The sequence below is a fragment of the Microcebus murinus genome, chromosome 6 (genome assembly GCF_040939455.1).
Source record: "Microcebus murinus isolate Inina chromosome 6, M.murinus_Inina_mat1.0, whole genome shotgun sequence".
Lineage (NCBI taxonomy): Eukaryota > Metazoa > Chordata > Mammalia > Primates > Cheirogaleidae > Microcebus > Microcebus murinus.
The window spans coordinates 21,860,109-21,874,416 of NC_134109.1; the positions used below are offsets into that span (position 1 = coordinate 21,860,109).

General features: G+C 36.0%; 1 protein-coding gene across 5 annotated transcripts in view; it reads left to right on the forward strand.

Moving 5' to 3' along the window:
• CEP128 (centrosomal protein 128) overlaps positions 1 to 14,308 on the forward strand; it is a 362,607-nt gene that overhangs the window by 43,130 nt on the left and 305,169 nt on the right. For all 5 annotated transcript variants that reach the window (XM_020285697.2, XM_076003809.1, XM_076003811.1 and 2 more), the window contains one exon: positions 1,799 to 1,871. In XM_020285697.2, coding sequence (XP_020141286.2) covers positions 1,799 to 1,871 — 73 coding nt within the window. The remainder of the gene's footprint in view (positions 1 to 1,798; positions 1,872 to 14,308) is intronic.

Sequence of the window (14,308 nt, forward strand, 5' to 3'; positions counted from 1 at the left end):
TTTCAAGATTATGTTGGAAATCAAAGAGATGTGATTTGGTAATGGATTGGATATGGGGGGTGAGGGAGAATAAACCAAGGATGGCTCTAAGATTTTTGATTTGAGTAACTGGGTAGATGATAGTCCTACTTCCTGAGATATGGAAGACTGGTTGGTGTAGGTGAAGGGTAGAAATTAAGAATTCAGCATTGGATATATTAGGTCTGAGATGCCTGTGAAATATCCAAATGGTAATGTAAAATATGCAGCTAGATATTTATTACGCTGGAGCTCAAAGGAGAAGTCTATGTTAGAGGTATAAATTTAAGACTGGTTAGCATGTAAAAGTGGCATTTGGAGCTATGGGATGGATAATATCAAGAGAAAAATTATAGGGAGAGCATCAAGGACAGGGCCGAGTGGCATGGAGTTTCAGTATTTAGGAGTCTTATATGAGGAGAACTGGCCTAAGAAGGAACAGCTAGTGAGATGTGGGAAGTCCAGGAGAGCATGGAACCATAAAAGCTAAGAAAGAGGTAAAAATAAAGGCATTTTCAGAGATGTAGCATTTTAGAAAATTTACCTTTTTAAGGTAACTTCTTTTTGAGGAAATTTTCTAAGGACATACAAGTAAAATAAGATTATAACCCAGAAAGAGAAAGATACTTATTTTAAGAAATAGCAAAACTAACCTAGGGATCTACTGAAAGTGACTCCAGAATGGCAGCCACGTAGCAGGCCCAGGAAGTATTCACTCTAAAGCAGAAAAGTCAGTAACCTTTGTGAAGAACGTAGTCAACAAGAATGGAGTAGATTACTCATAGATGATTTAGTAAGAAGTGGGAGGAAAATATCAATGGATGTGATACATAAGGCCAATAGAAGGCCAAATGACAATGAGAAATCCTAGAAAAACCAAAAGCATTTGAATGTTGTGATCCAAATGTGAAGCCAACTAAAATGTGAGATGATAGAATATGAGCAAGAAAGCATTAATTTGACTATGATGGAATAATTCATAAGATGTATAAATATATTATGTAAAATTACACAGGTGACTCTAGAAGAACTGAAAATAATAAATTAATTGGAAATTGGAGAGTGAGCTAAGTGTTTGAAAACAGGAGTCAATCAAAAATGTCTGGAGCTGAAAATGACTAAAGTAACCAGTAAAAAAATTAAGAATGGAAATGGTTGTGCTTGGTTGCTAGAGGGAAATGGAGCCAGAGGCAAGAAAGTGTGAGACAGAAAGGCTTTTTTTTGTTTGTTTTGTTTTATAAGTCTTTCTGTACTGATTTTTTTTTTATCATGTATGTTATAAATTTCATGGGGAAAAAGGTAATGGGAGGGAGATAAGTTAGTGAGGATAGAATTTACACAGCACACTGATGTAATTTAATTACAAATTGCTAGAAGAAAAGGTGTGAAATCAAGAGTTTTGTTCTCTTCCTCCCTACTTCTTTTCCTTTCTTCTTTATTAAAAATGAGAGATACTGTAGCATGTTTATTTACTGAGGCTGATATTCCAGTGTAGCTGTGGTTTTCAAAGTTTGGTGCCCAGACTTGCAGCATCACCTAGGAATTTGTAGAAATGCACATTCTTGGGCCCTATCTCAAATTGCTGATTCAGAAATTTTGGGGGTAGAGTCCACAGTCTGTGTTTTAACAAGTCCTGCAAGTGCTTCATATGTTTACTAACGTTTGAGAACCACTGCAGTAGAGTGTTAAGGAATAAATTGTAAATTCCTTGTTGTAATTTCACTAATTCTGTATATTTTCTCAAATATCCAACTTAAAATCTTTTTCTTCGTTTGCCTAGGTCGGATGCTGAAACAAAAAGGGCTTTGGAAGAATTGACTGAAAAACTTAATGAAGCCCAGAAAAAAGAAGTGGTGAGAACTCTTTTATCTATAAAAAGTTTTATTTCATATGTAGGTGGGTGACTGGATTGGTTATAATCACAGTAAAGATTAGTAGAGTTTAACCTTTTGGATGTTATATGTCATTTTGTCTTAAAATATGTTCTTGTTGCTCTTATATAAAATGTTCATAAATTTTAGGCATTTAAGTTTGAAATATCACAGTAGTAGTATATTAGACATAGAATTAACATTTGCTTTCATTTTTGAGTTTTATTATGGATAGTTAAAAGATAATTTAAATTTTATTGGTTCAGTGATTCTTCTATCTTTTTATTAAATTATATTTGAGAAATGCAGAATGCTTTTTGTAGTGGCTGTGTAGCATTTTCCATTAAGTATTTTCAGGTCATCTCACATAAGTGTATAATCACAATTGCTACAAAGACCTCTTTGGCTCTCTGTTTTTGTTTGATATGGCACCAATGGAAAACACCTGTAATTCCCAAGTTTTATTATCTCATATAGATTGTTGACACTCATTTTTCAGTGATTTATTTTTTATTAAATCATCATCCTCGGTGAAATTTAGGTAAAAAATAAAGTGCAAAAAGGGTCCATGTATTAGTATCATCAGTTTTGTTTTTTAGGAGAAAAATATCAATAGGAATTATCACAAAACTGTTTTAAATTTGTCAACTTGAGGAGCAATGTGTATTTATTCATCTCCCGTAATACTTTGTGTTTTTGTAAGATTAGGAGAGTTAGCAGAATTTTTTTTTTTTGAGATATTTTATTCAAATTGAAAGTTTCTTAGAAAAAACAGTTTTTCTCCAGTTGTCACTGTGTTAACAATTCCTTACATTGTTATTCTGAGTTCATTTTGAAGTTTGAATTTATTGCCTGCATGTGCTAAGAGATGGGTGTGATCTATTTTTAAAGAGATCAATTCATTATTGCTGTTCTTGCAGTGAGACTCGAACTTTTCAAAATATGCATAAACACCTGGCTACATAAAAGTATCTTTCTTCTGTGTTATTTGTGCTAATTTCTTTGTGAAGAGCCCCAGAAAGGTGAAGATATAATGTCTGTCTTCTCTTGCAGTAGACAAAATCTTTTCGGTTAGTGTGTGCTGATGTGGCATCTAATGTGTTATCAGGTTATGGGATACTTCTTTTTTTACCTGAAGTCCTAGATTTTTTTCAGGCATAACAAGGGCACCTTCAACTTAAATTGAACTAGTCTAAAATACCTAAAACATCACATCCTCCAAATAAAGTTCTTTCCAGATTAACAGATTGGTACATTCCTTGGTTAATTACAGTGGTTCACACAGCAAGGAATCTGCGCCATTGTCTGTTTTATATATTTTCTAAACAGGAACTGAAATGTAAACATTTAACAATGTAGCTCTAAGTTCCTCCTTTAACTTACCAAAATGATATTCTGGCTCTTCTTGTAAATTCTATGTAAAAAAATTGTTTTTTGCTATCACTAAGATCCTAAATTCTCATAAATTCTAGATTGTAACCTGCCACCTGAAAAGGGAAGCTGATAAAGCTTTGTCTTCTTTTTCTTGTGTTTACTTTTTAAAATTTGGAGGCATAGTGCATATATGGAAAAGTACATATATCATAGTATAGCTCGATGAATTATTATAAGACAAATATGCTCGTGTAACCACCATCGAGATCTAGGAATAAAATATTACCAGTACCCAAGAAGCCTCTTCCCGATCATTTCTCCTCCTGATCACTAAGTCACTAATTCCTCCTTCCTTTCTAAAGGTAATCACTGTTTGGACTTTTAACCCTATAAATTACTTTTCCCTGTTTTATGCTTCCTGTACAAATAGAATCATATAGGATGTGTTTTTTTGTGTCTAATTTCTTTTGTTAATCATTACGATTGTGATGTTTATGGATGTGTGTCAGGTTCTTGCATTTTGTTCATTTTGATTGCTCTTTAGTATTCCATTGTATGGCTATAAAGCCATATATTTTAATCTTCTATGATAGATATTTGAATTATTTCATGTTTTGGGTTATTATGAGCAATATTGCTGTGACTAATTTTATTCAATATTTTATTGTACATGGACATGCATTTCTGATATTATGTAACATGAAGTGCAATTACTGGGTTCCTCCTCCTCTAGTAGATACCAATAAATAGGTTTCTAAGGCTGTCAAACTAATTTACACTCCCACGAACAGGATGAGGATTCATGTTCTTCATCCTTTTCAACACTTGCTCTTATCAGGCTTTTTAATCATAACCATTATAACAGATGTTTATGGTATCTCTTTATGATTTTTCTTTGCATTTCATGATTACTAATGATTATGAACATCTTTTTATGTTTGTAGGCTATTGGATATTTTGTTTTCTGAAATGCTAGTTTGCGTCTTTTGCTCACTTTTCTGTTGGGTTGCTTGTATTTCAGTTATGGTTTTGTAGATGATCTTTATATATATATTCTATATGAGCATTTTATCAGTTATGTGCATGATAGATATTGTCTCCTATTCCACAGCTTGTTTCTTTTCATTTTTAAAACTCTCTTAATGGGGCCTTCTGTTGAATTTTAATGCAGTTTAATTTTCCATCATTTCTTTTGTAGTAAGAGCTTTTTTGACATGTTTAAGAAACTGTTTCCTATCCTTAGATCATTGAGATATTCTCTTATGCAGTCTCCTAGAAGCTTAGGGTTTTTTTTACCTTTCACGTTGAGATCTAGTATCTACTTAGACTTGGTATTTGTTTATGGTGTGGAGCAAGGGAATACATTTTATACGGATATCCAGTTGATTCAGTTACATTTATTAAAAGGATCACCCTTTCCTAACTGCTTTATAGTCCTGTCTTTGTCATAAATCAAACATTCACATGTGGAAGCATCTGCTTCTGGACTCTGTTTGATCCTCGAGTTTATTTGTCCATCCCAGTGCCAGTATCTCACTGTCTTGATTGCTGTTGCTTTGTGATAAGTTGTGATATGGGTAGAGTAAGTTATTGTACTTTATTCTTCAAGCTTGTCTTGTGTGTTCTTTGTTCTTTGTATTTTTGTGTGCATTGTAGAATCAACATGTGACATTATTAAAAACCTGCTAGGATTTTCATTGGATTACATTGTTTCTCTGGGTCAATTTGGAGAGAATTGAAATCTTTACAATATTGAGTTTTCTAATTCAATGTTATGTTAATATATGTTAGCATATCATTCCAATAATGTCTTATAATTTTCTATCCAGAAGTCTTTAAAATTTTTTTTAATCTTTATTGAGGTATAACTGACACAGAACAAATGGCCCATAGTTAAAGCATATGAATTGATAGGTTTTGACATAAATATATACCTGGGAAATAGTCAACAAAATGACATATCCATCATCCTCCAAATTTTTGCCCCTCCCTGTCCTATCCATCCCCTTCCCACACCCCAAATAACTCAAGTTTAAATGTATCTATTCTCTTATTTATTTTTTAAAATAAATTTTAGTTTGTATATTTAAGTTATGCAACATGATGTTATGGGATACATACAGATAGTATAAAGATTACTGTAGTGAAGCAAATTAACATATCCATCATCTCACAGTTACCCATTTTTATGGCAAGAGCAGCTAAAATCTACTCATTTAGCATGATTCCCATGTACAGTACAATTTTATTACCTATAGCCTTATGTTGTATGCTAGATCTCTAGACTTAATCATTCTACATATCTGCTACTTCGTATTCTCCGACCTATATCTCCACATGTTCATCTTTCTCCCTCTTCTGCTTCTGCCTCTGGTAACTACTATTTTGTTCTCTATCTCTGTCTATTTGATTTTTTTTCTTTCTTAGATTCCACATATAAGTGAGATCATGTACTTTTTTTTTTTTTTTTTTTTGGTCTGGTTTATTTCACTTACCATAATGTCCTTCTCCAGGCCAATTCATGTGCAGGAAATGGCAAGGTATTCTTTTTGAAAACTGAGTAACATTCTATTGTATTAATATATATGTACCACAAATTCTTTATCCATTCACCTGTCAATGGATCCTCAGGTTCTTTCCTTATATTGGCTATTGTGAATAATGATGCAGTTAAAATGACAACACAGATATCTTTATGAAACGATGATTTAATTTCCTTTGGGTATATGCCCAGAAGAGGGATTGCTCGGTCTTATGGTAGTTATATTTGAATTTCATTAGAAACCTCCGTATTGTTTTCCATAGTGACTGTATCAATGTATCTTCCTACCAGCAGTGTACAAGAATTCCCTTTTCTCTACACTCTTGCCAACATTTGTTTTCTTTTGACTTTTTGATAATAACCATCTTCATAGGTGTGAGGTAGTATCTCATAGTGGTTTTTTTTTTTTTTGAGACAGAGTCTCGCTTTGTTGCACAGGCTAGAGTGAGGGCCGTGGCGTCAGCCTAGCTCACAGCAACCTCAAACTCCTGGGCTCAAGCAATCCTCCTGCCTCAGCCTCCCGAGCAGCTGGGACTACAGGCATGCACCACCATGCCCGGCTAATTTTTTCTATATATGTTAGTTGGCCAATTAATTTCTTTCTATTTATAGTAGAGATGGGGTCTCGCTCTTGCTCAGGCTGATTTCAAACTCCTGACCTCGAGCAATCCGCCCGCCTCGGCCTCCCAGAGTGCTAGGATTACAGGCGTGAGCCACTGGGCCTGGCCTAGCTACCACATTTTAGATGCAAACTGACAAATAGACAGTTACCACTGTAGGAAACCACTGAGTTGAGACAAGTAATTATACCCTCTCACAACACCTAGGCCATGTTTCCTACTACTCTTCATTAATTTTCCATAATTCATATATAAAGTATTTAGACAAGTTGTACATTATAGTCCCATAACTAGATGGCTTCTCAACATTTAAGGTTGAGAAGCCATCTAGTTATGGGCTTCTGTTCAGAAGCTAGAACCTCATTTGAAAAGTATGCCTAAGGGATCACTGGCATATGGAATACAGAAAACAAAAAAAAACCACTTATTTCTCTAATTCAACAGAAGCTAAACTACTGCTTTCAGCTGACCAACTCACAAAAGATCTAGTAAGTTATCAAATGTCATAAGCAGTTTTGACAACCCAATCCCTCTTAAATATATTACAGATCAATTTTCCAATCTCAATTATCCAAACGCAGGGAACCAAAGCATGAATAACTCTAGCCATGGAATAGTCATGCTTATAGCAGACTTAAGAGTATTAATTTATTTAAGAGTATAACTTATTAATTAAGAGTACAATTTATTAATTTTAATTACTATAATCCATTACTGTACAGTTTACTGCTACAAAGATGTGGATGAAGTGTAGGTGGAAACATGCTGCTGTACCTCCCAAACATTTATACATAAAGTGACAGATGGTAAAATTCTGACACTGTATAATGTAGTATATAATGTGGGTGCCAGTTCTGTCTATGAGATAACATCTACAATAAAAACAGGTTTCATGGCATTCATTTAAGCGGGAATCCTCAAACACAGAAATCAAAACATCCAATGTCAACATTACAATCTTCGAAATGAAACAGCACTGAAGATTAATAGAATTCAACTAAATTTGACTTAGACGTCTCATCTGAAGTCTTTTGGCATCAGTTTTCTTTGCTGCACAAACATCTCAAAGTCTATATAGTTCCTATACTACTCCCTTAGACTTGTGAATTTTGGTGCGAATTAACGTTATTCCTGAGGTTATTACAAGGTTACCAAATACAACACAAGTTTTTTTTTCTTCCTGCTAGAAATAAATCAGTATTGAGAACACTTGAACTTGGGACATAACTAAAAAAGTGCCTCACAAAACAACAAAATGCAGCTGATCTTCCTATATTCTATCCAAAAGCATAACAAACATTAAAGAATTTGCGACTTTATCCAACTTTAGTTGTGCAATTTTGTACTGTTGTTTTCTCATAACTTTGAGAGAAAAATACAGAATGAGAACAGATTATTTTCACAGTGCAGCATCTTTTTGTAATGATTAAGGCCACATATTTACTACTTTTACAGTGCCCCAAACTTTCATAAATGTTTTTACTTGTTAGGGACAATATAAGAGCTACACATAAAAGCACTATATTAAACTGATATGCTATAAATGAAAATACTAGAAACAAAACCTACTCTGCCAAAAAAAAAAAAAGGAGACCCAAATGCAAACACACAAGGGACCGAGATGAGCCTCCACAAAAAGACAGCTTCCTCAGCCTCTTTTGCGGGCGGCGTAAACAACAGACTAAGAGACTGGGCCTCAGAAAACCCGCTCAGGAGGTCTGGGGGGGCCAATCTAGAAGCTGAGGCCACACATGAGATGCCGAGTTTCGCTCAGAAAAGAGAACCGCAAGGAGAGAGCTAGGAAGCACAACACAGCCCGCAGGCCAGGAGCCCTGTCAGCCCCGGGACACGCTCAGGAGCCGCCCCCGGGTTCCTAGCCCTCAGGGTCACCGGACGTGAGTCGGATGCGAGAGTCACGGGGCGCTCCACACAACACCGGGCGCCGCGGACCCGGCCCGCACCTGTGTAACTCGGGACAAGTCAGGCGCGGCGAGCCCAGGCTGCTCCCCAGAGGCGCAAGGGCCCGAGGGCAGCGGCGGGGTCGGTCACAGTGTCTCCTCGGTCGCGGCAGCTTCTCATCCCCTCTCCCTCCCCTATTCTGGAGGAAGAATGGGCAGCAACAATGGGAGCGACTGCTAATGGCAGGAAAGTGTGCAAGACATTCAAGTGGACGCGTCCATCTTGGCTTTCCCGTCCTGCCTCGCCCTCATAGTGGTTTTGATTTGCATTTCCCTGATGATTGATTAGTGATGTTGAACACCTTTTTGTATACCTGTTGTCAATTTTTGTTTTCTTTGGAGAAGTGTCTATTCAGATTTTTTGCCTATTTTTAAATTGAATTATTTGGTTTTCTAACATTGAGTTGTATGAGCTATTTGTAAATTTTGGATAATAAGCCCATTCTTATCTTATGGTTTGCAAATATTTTTTCTCAATTTGTAGGCTGCTATTTCATTTTGTTGACTGTTTCCTTATGCTATTACAAATGGTATTATTTTCTTGATTTCTTTTTTAGTTAGGTGGTTATTTGTGTATAAAAAACAAATTTTTTATACACACTGCTTTTTTTTTGTTGATTTTGTATCCTGTAGCTTTACTGATTTCATTTATTCTAACAGTTTTTTTGTGAAACTTTTTTGTTTTTTTTTCTTTTTGTTTTTTTTTTCTTATTTCGGCATATTGTGGGGGTACAGATTTTAAGGTTTCAATAAATGCCCATTTCCCCCCCTCCCCCCAAAAGTCTGAGTCTCCATCATGACCATCCCCAGATGGTGCACATCTCACTCATTATGTATGTATATACCCGCCCCCCTCCCCCCTTCCACCTGCCCAATACCCTATTCCTGTAGTACCTATGTGTCCGCTTAGGTGCTACTCAGTTAATACCAGTTTGTTGGAGAATATATCTGGTGCTTGTTTTTCCATTCTTGGGATACTTCACTTAGTAGTATGGGTTCCAGCTCTAACCAGGAAAATATAAGATGTGCTATATCACCATTGTTTCTTAGAGCTGAATAGTACTCCATGGTATACATATACCACATTTTATTAATCCATTCTTGGATTGATGGGCACTTGGGCTCTTTCCACAGCCTTGCAATTATGAATTGTGCTGCTATAAACATTCGAGTGCAGGTGTCTTTTTTGTAGAGTGTCACTGGATCATTTGGGTAGATGCCCAGCAATGGGATTGCTGGATCAAATGGTAGATTCACTTGTATCGCTTTAAGGTATCTCCATATTGCTTTCCACAGAGGTTGAACTAGTTTGCAGTCCCACCAGCAGTGTAGGAGTGTTCCTCTCTCTCCGCAGCCACGCCAGCATTTATTGTTTGGAGATTTTTTGATAAAGGCCATTTTCACTGGGGTTAAGTGATATCTCATTGTGGTTTTGATTTGCATTTCCCTGATGATTAGAGATGTTGAGCATTTCTTCATATGTTTGTTGGCCATTCTTCTGTCTTCTTTAGAAAGATTTCTGTTCAAGTCCTTTACCCACTTTTTAATGGGGTTATTTGATTTTTTCTTCCTAATTTTCGTGAGTTCTAAGTATATTCTAGTTATCAGTCCCTTATCGGATGCATAGGATGCAAAAATTTTCTCCCATTCTGTAGGTTGTCTGTTTACTTTCATGACTATTTCTTTGGCTGTGCAGAAGCTTTGTAGTTTGATCATGTCCCATTTATTTATTTTTGTTGCTGCTGTGATTGCCTTTGGGGACTTCTTCATAAACTCTTTGCCCAGGCTGATGTCTAGGAGAGTGTTTCCAACTTTTTCCTCTAGAGTTCTAATAGTTTCATACCTTAGGTTTAAGTCTGTTATCCAGCGTGAGTTGGTTTTTGTGAGAGGTGAAAGGTGTGGGTCCTGTTTTAGCCTTCTACAGGTGGCTATCCAGTTTTCCCAGCACCATTTATTGAAGAGGGATTCTTTTCTCCAGCGTATGTTTTTGTCTGCTTTGTCAAAGATTAGATGGCTATATGAGGATGGTTTTATATCAGGATTCTCACATCTGTTCCACTGGTCAATATTCCTATTTTTGTGCCAATACCATATTGTTTTAATTACTACAGCTTTGTAGTATAGTTTGATATCTGGCATATTAATGCCACCCATTTTGTTTTTGTTGCCTAGAATTGCTCTTGAAATTCGGGGTCTTCTTTGGTTCCATACGAAGCGTAAAATTATTTTTTCTATATCTGTGAAGAATGCTGATGGGATTTTTAATAGGTATTGCATTGAATCTGTAGATCAGTTTGGGTAGTATAGACATTTTGATGATATTGAGTCTGCCGATCCACGAGCATGGTATGGATTTCCATCTGTTTACATCCTCTGCTATTTCCTTCCTCAGTGTTTCATAGTTCTCCCTGTAGAGGTCTTTTACGTCTTTGGTTAAGTATATTCCTAGGTACTTTAATTTCTTTGTTGCTATTGTGAAGGGAATTGAATCTTTGATTTGGTTCTCAAGTAGATTGTTGTTGGCGTATATGAATGCCTCTGATTTCTGTGTATTGATTTTGTATCCTGAGACTTTACTAAATTCATTGATCAGTTCCAGGAGTTTCTTGGTTGAATCCTTGGGGTTTTCTAGATACAATATCATACCATCAGCAAACAGTGAAAGTTTGATCTCTTCTGCCCCTATTTGGATACCTTTGATTCCATTTTCCTGTCTGATTGCTGTAGCCAAGACTTCCAGCACTATGTTGAACAGAAGTGGAGATAGTGGGCAGCCTTGTCTGGTTCCAGTTCTAAGTGGGAATGATTTCAATTTTTCCCCATTCAGTATGATGTTGGCTATGGGTCTGTCATATGTGGCTTGTATCATCTTTAGGTATGTCCCTTCTATGCCTATTTTCTTAAGTGTTTGTATCATGAAAGGGTGTTGAATTTTGTCAAAAGCTTTTTCTGCATCTATTGAAAGAATCATGTGGTCTTTGTTTTTGCTTCTGTTTATGTGGTGAATTGCATTTTATAGATTTACGTATGTTGAACCATCCCTGCATCCCTGGGATGAAGCCCACTTGGTCGTGGTGGATTATTTTTTTGATAAGTGTCTGGATTCGGTTAGCTAAGATTTTGTTGAAAATTTTTGCATCTATATTCATTAGGGATATTGGTCTGTAGTTTTCTTTTTTTGTTGCATCCTTTCCTGGTTTCGGTATCAGAGTAATATTCGCTTCATAAAAGGTGTCGGGGAGGTTTCCGTTCTTCTCGATGTTGTGGAATAGTTTCTGCAAGATAGGTACTAGTTCTTCTTTGTAGGTATGGTAAAATTCAGGTGTGAAGCCATCTGGACCGGGACTTTTCTTTTTAGGGAGATTTTTAATTGCTGTTTCTATTTCAGCTGTTGAGATTGGTCTGTTCAGGGAATCTATTTCTTCCTGGTTGAGCCTAGGGAGGCTGTGTGTTTCTAGAAATTTGTCCATTTCCTCCACATTTTCCAGTTTGTGTGCATAAAGATTTTTGTAGTATTCATAAACTGTATCTTGTATCTCTTTGGGATCAGTTGTGATATCTCCTTTTTTATTCCTGATGGAGCTTATTAGAGATTTCTCTTTTCTGCTTTTCGTTAGCTTAGCCAATGGTGTGTCAATTTTGTTTATTTTTTCAAAGAACCAACTTTTTGTTTTATTAATCTCCTGAATAGCTTCCCTGTTTTCAATTTCGTTTAGTTCTGATTTGATCTTGTTGATTTCACTTCTTCTGCTGGGTTTGGGGTTGGTCTGTTCTTCTTTTTCCAGCTCTTTGAGTCGTTTCATTAGATTGTCTATTTGTGATCTTCTTGTCTTTTGGTTATAGGCATTTATGGAGATAAACTTTCCTCTCAGAACTGCTTTAGCTGTGTCCCAGAGGAGTTGATAACTTGTCTCTCCATTGTCGTTTTCTTCATAGAACTTTTTTATTTCCGTCTTGATTTCTTCATTTACGAAGTAATCATTTAGTAGGAGATTGTTTAATTTCCACGTTTTTGTGTAGAAATGTGAGTTTCTGTTAGGGTTGATTTCTAGTTTTATTCCACTGTGATCTGAGAAGGTACATGGTATGATTTCTATTTTTTTAAATTTCTTGAGATTTTCTTTGTGTCCTAGGATATGGTCAATCTTAGAGAATGTCCCGTGAGCTGATGAGAAGAACGTATATTCAGTGGCTTTTGGGTAGAATGTTCTGTAGATGTCTGTCAGACCCAATTGTTCTAGAGTTTTGTTTAAGTCCATTATTTCTTTATTAATTTTCTGTTTGGAGGATCTGTCTCGTGCCGTCAGTGGGGTGTTGAAATCTCCGGCGATTATGGAGTTACTATTAATCCATTTGCTTAGCTCCAGTAAGGTTTGCTTTATGAATCTGGGTGCACCTAAGTTGGGTGCATATATATTTAAAATTGTTATCTCTTCTTGTTGGACTGTGCCCTTCACCATTATATAATGACCCTCTTTGTCTTTCACTACTTTTGTTGGTTTAAAAACTAAATCGTCTGAAATTAGAACTGCCACACCAGCCTTCTTTTGGCTTCTATTTGCTTGGAATATTGATCTCCACCCTTTTATTTTTAGTCTATATGCATCCTTGCAGGTTAGATGTGTTTCCTGAAGACAGCATATACTTGGCCTGTATTTTCTTATCCATTCAGCCAGCCTATGTCTCTTGAGTGGAGAGTTTAAGCCATTCACATTTATTGAGAGAACTGATAGGTAAGGTAGATTACTGATCATTCTGTTGGGTTGGATGTTGTTGCTATGATTTCTGTCTTGAGCCATTGTAATATCTGGCCTTTAATATCTTTGGGTTTTGGTTGTTTTTATATCCGTGGGTTATTATTATGATGTTCCATGCATAACGCTGTTTTTAGTACTTCTTGTAGGGCTGGTCTTGTCTTGGTGAATTCTCTGAGCCTTTGCTTGTCTGAAAATGTTTTTATTTCTCCTTCATATACGAAGCTTAGTTTTGCAGGGAATAATATTCTAGGCTGGGCATTGTTTTGTTTCAAAAGAGTGAGAATGGGGCCCCAGTCTCTCCTGGCTTGTAAAGTCTCATTAGAGAAGTCTGATGTTATTCGAATTGGCTTTCCCTTGTATGTTACTTGCTTCTTTTGTCTTACAGCTCTTAGAAGGGCCTCTTTAGTTGATACTTTGGTCAGTCTGATGACTGCATGTCGTGACGTCTTCCTGTTTGCATTGAATCTCCCAGGGGTCCTCTGAGCTTCTTGAACTTGTATATCAAGATTTTGAGCAAGGCCTGGGAATTTTTCCTTGGGTTTTTTTAATATAAAGAATTATGCCATCTGCAAACAGAGATACTTTTACTTCTTCCTTTCCAATTTAGGTGGCTTTTTTTTCTTTTTCTTGTCTGATTGTTCTTGCTAGTACTTCTAGTACTATGTTGAATAGAAATGGTGAGAGTGGGTATCCTTACCTTGTATCAGATATTAGTGGAAAAGCTTTCAGTTTTTCCCCATGGATGACAATGTTAGCTTTGGGTTTTTCATAAATGGTTTTCATTATGTTGAGCTTTGTATTCATATCTGAATTGTTGAGAGATTTAATCAGGAAAGCATGTTGAACTTTGTTGAATGCTTTTTCTGTGTCAGTTGAAATGATCATGTGGTTTTTATTTTTCATCCTGTTAATGTGATGTATCCTGGTGATTGATTTGTATTTGTTAAATTAGCCTTGCATGCCAGACATAAATCCTACTTGGTCATGATATATAATCTTTTTGATGTGTTGTTGGATTTGTTTTATTGATATTTTATTGAGAATTTTTACATCAATGTTCATCAGAAAGATTGGCCTATAGCTTTCTTTTCTTGTGATATCTTTATTTGATTAGGTATCAAAGTGATGTGGGCCTCATGAAATGTGTTTGAAAATATTTTCTCTAGCT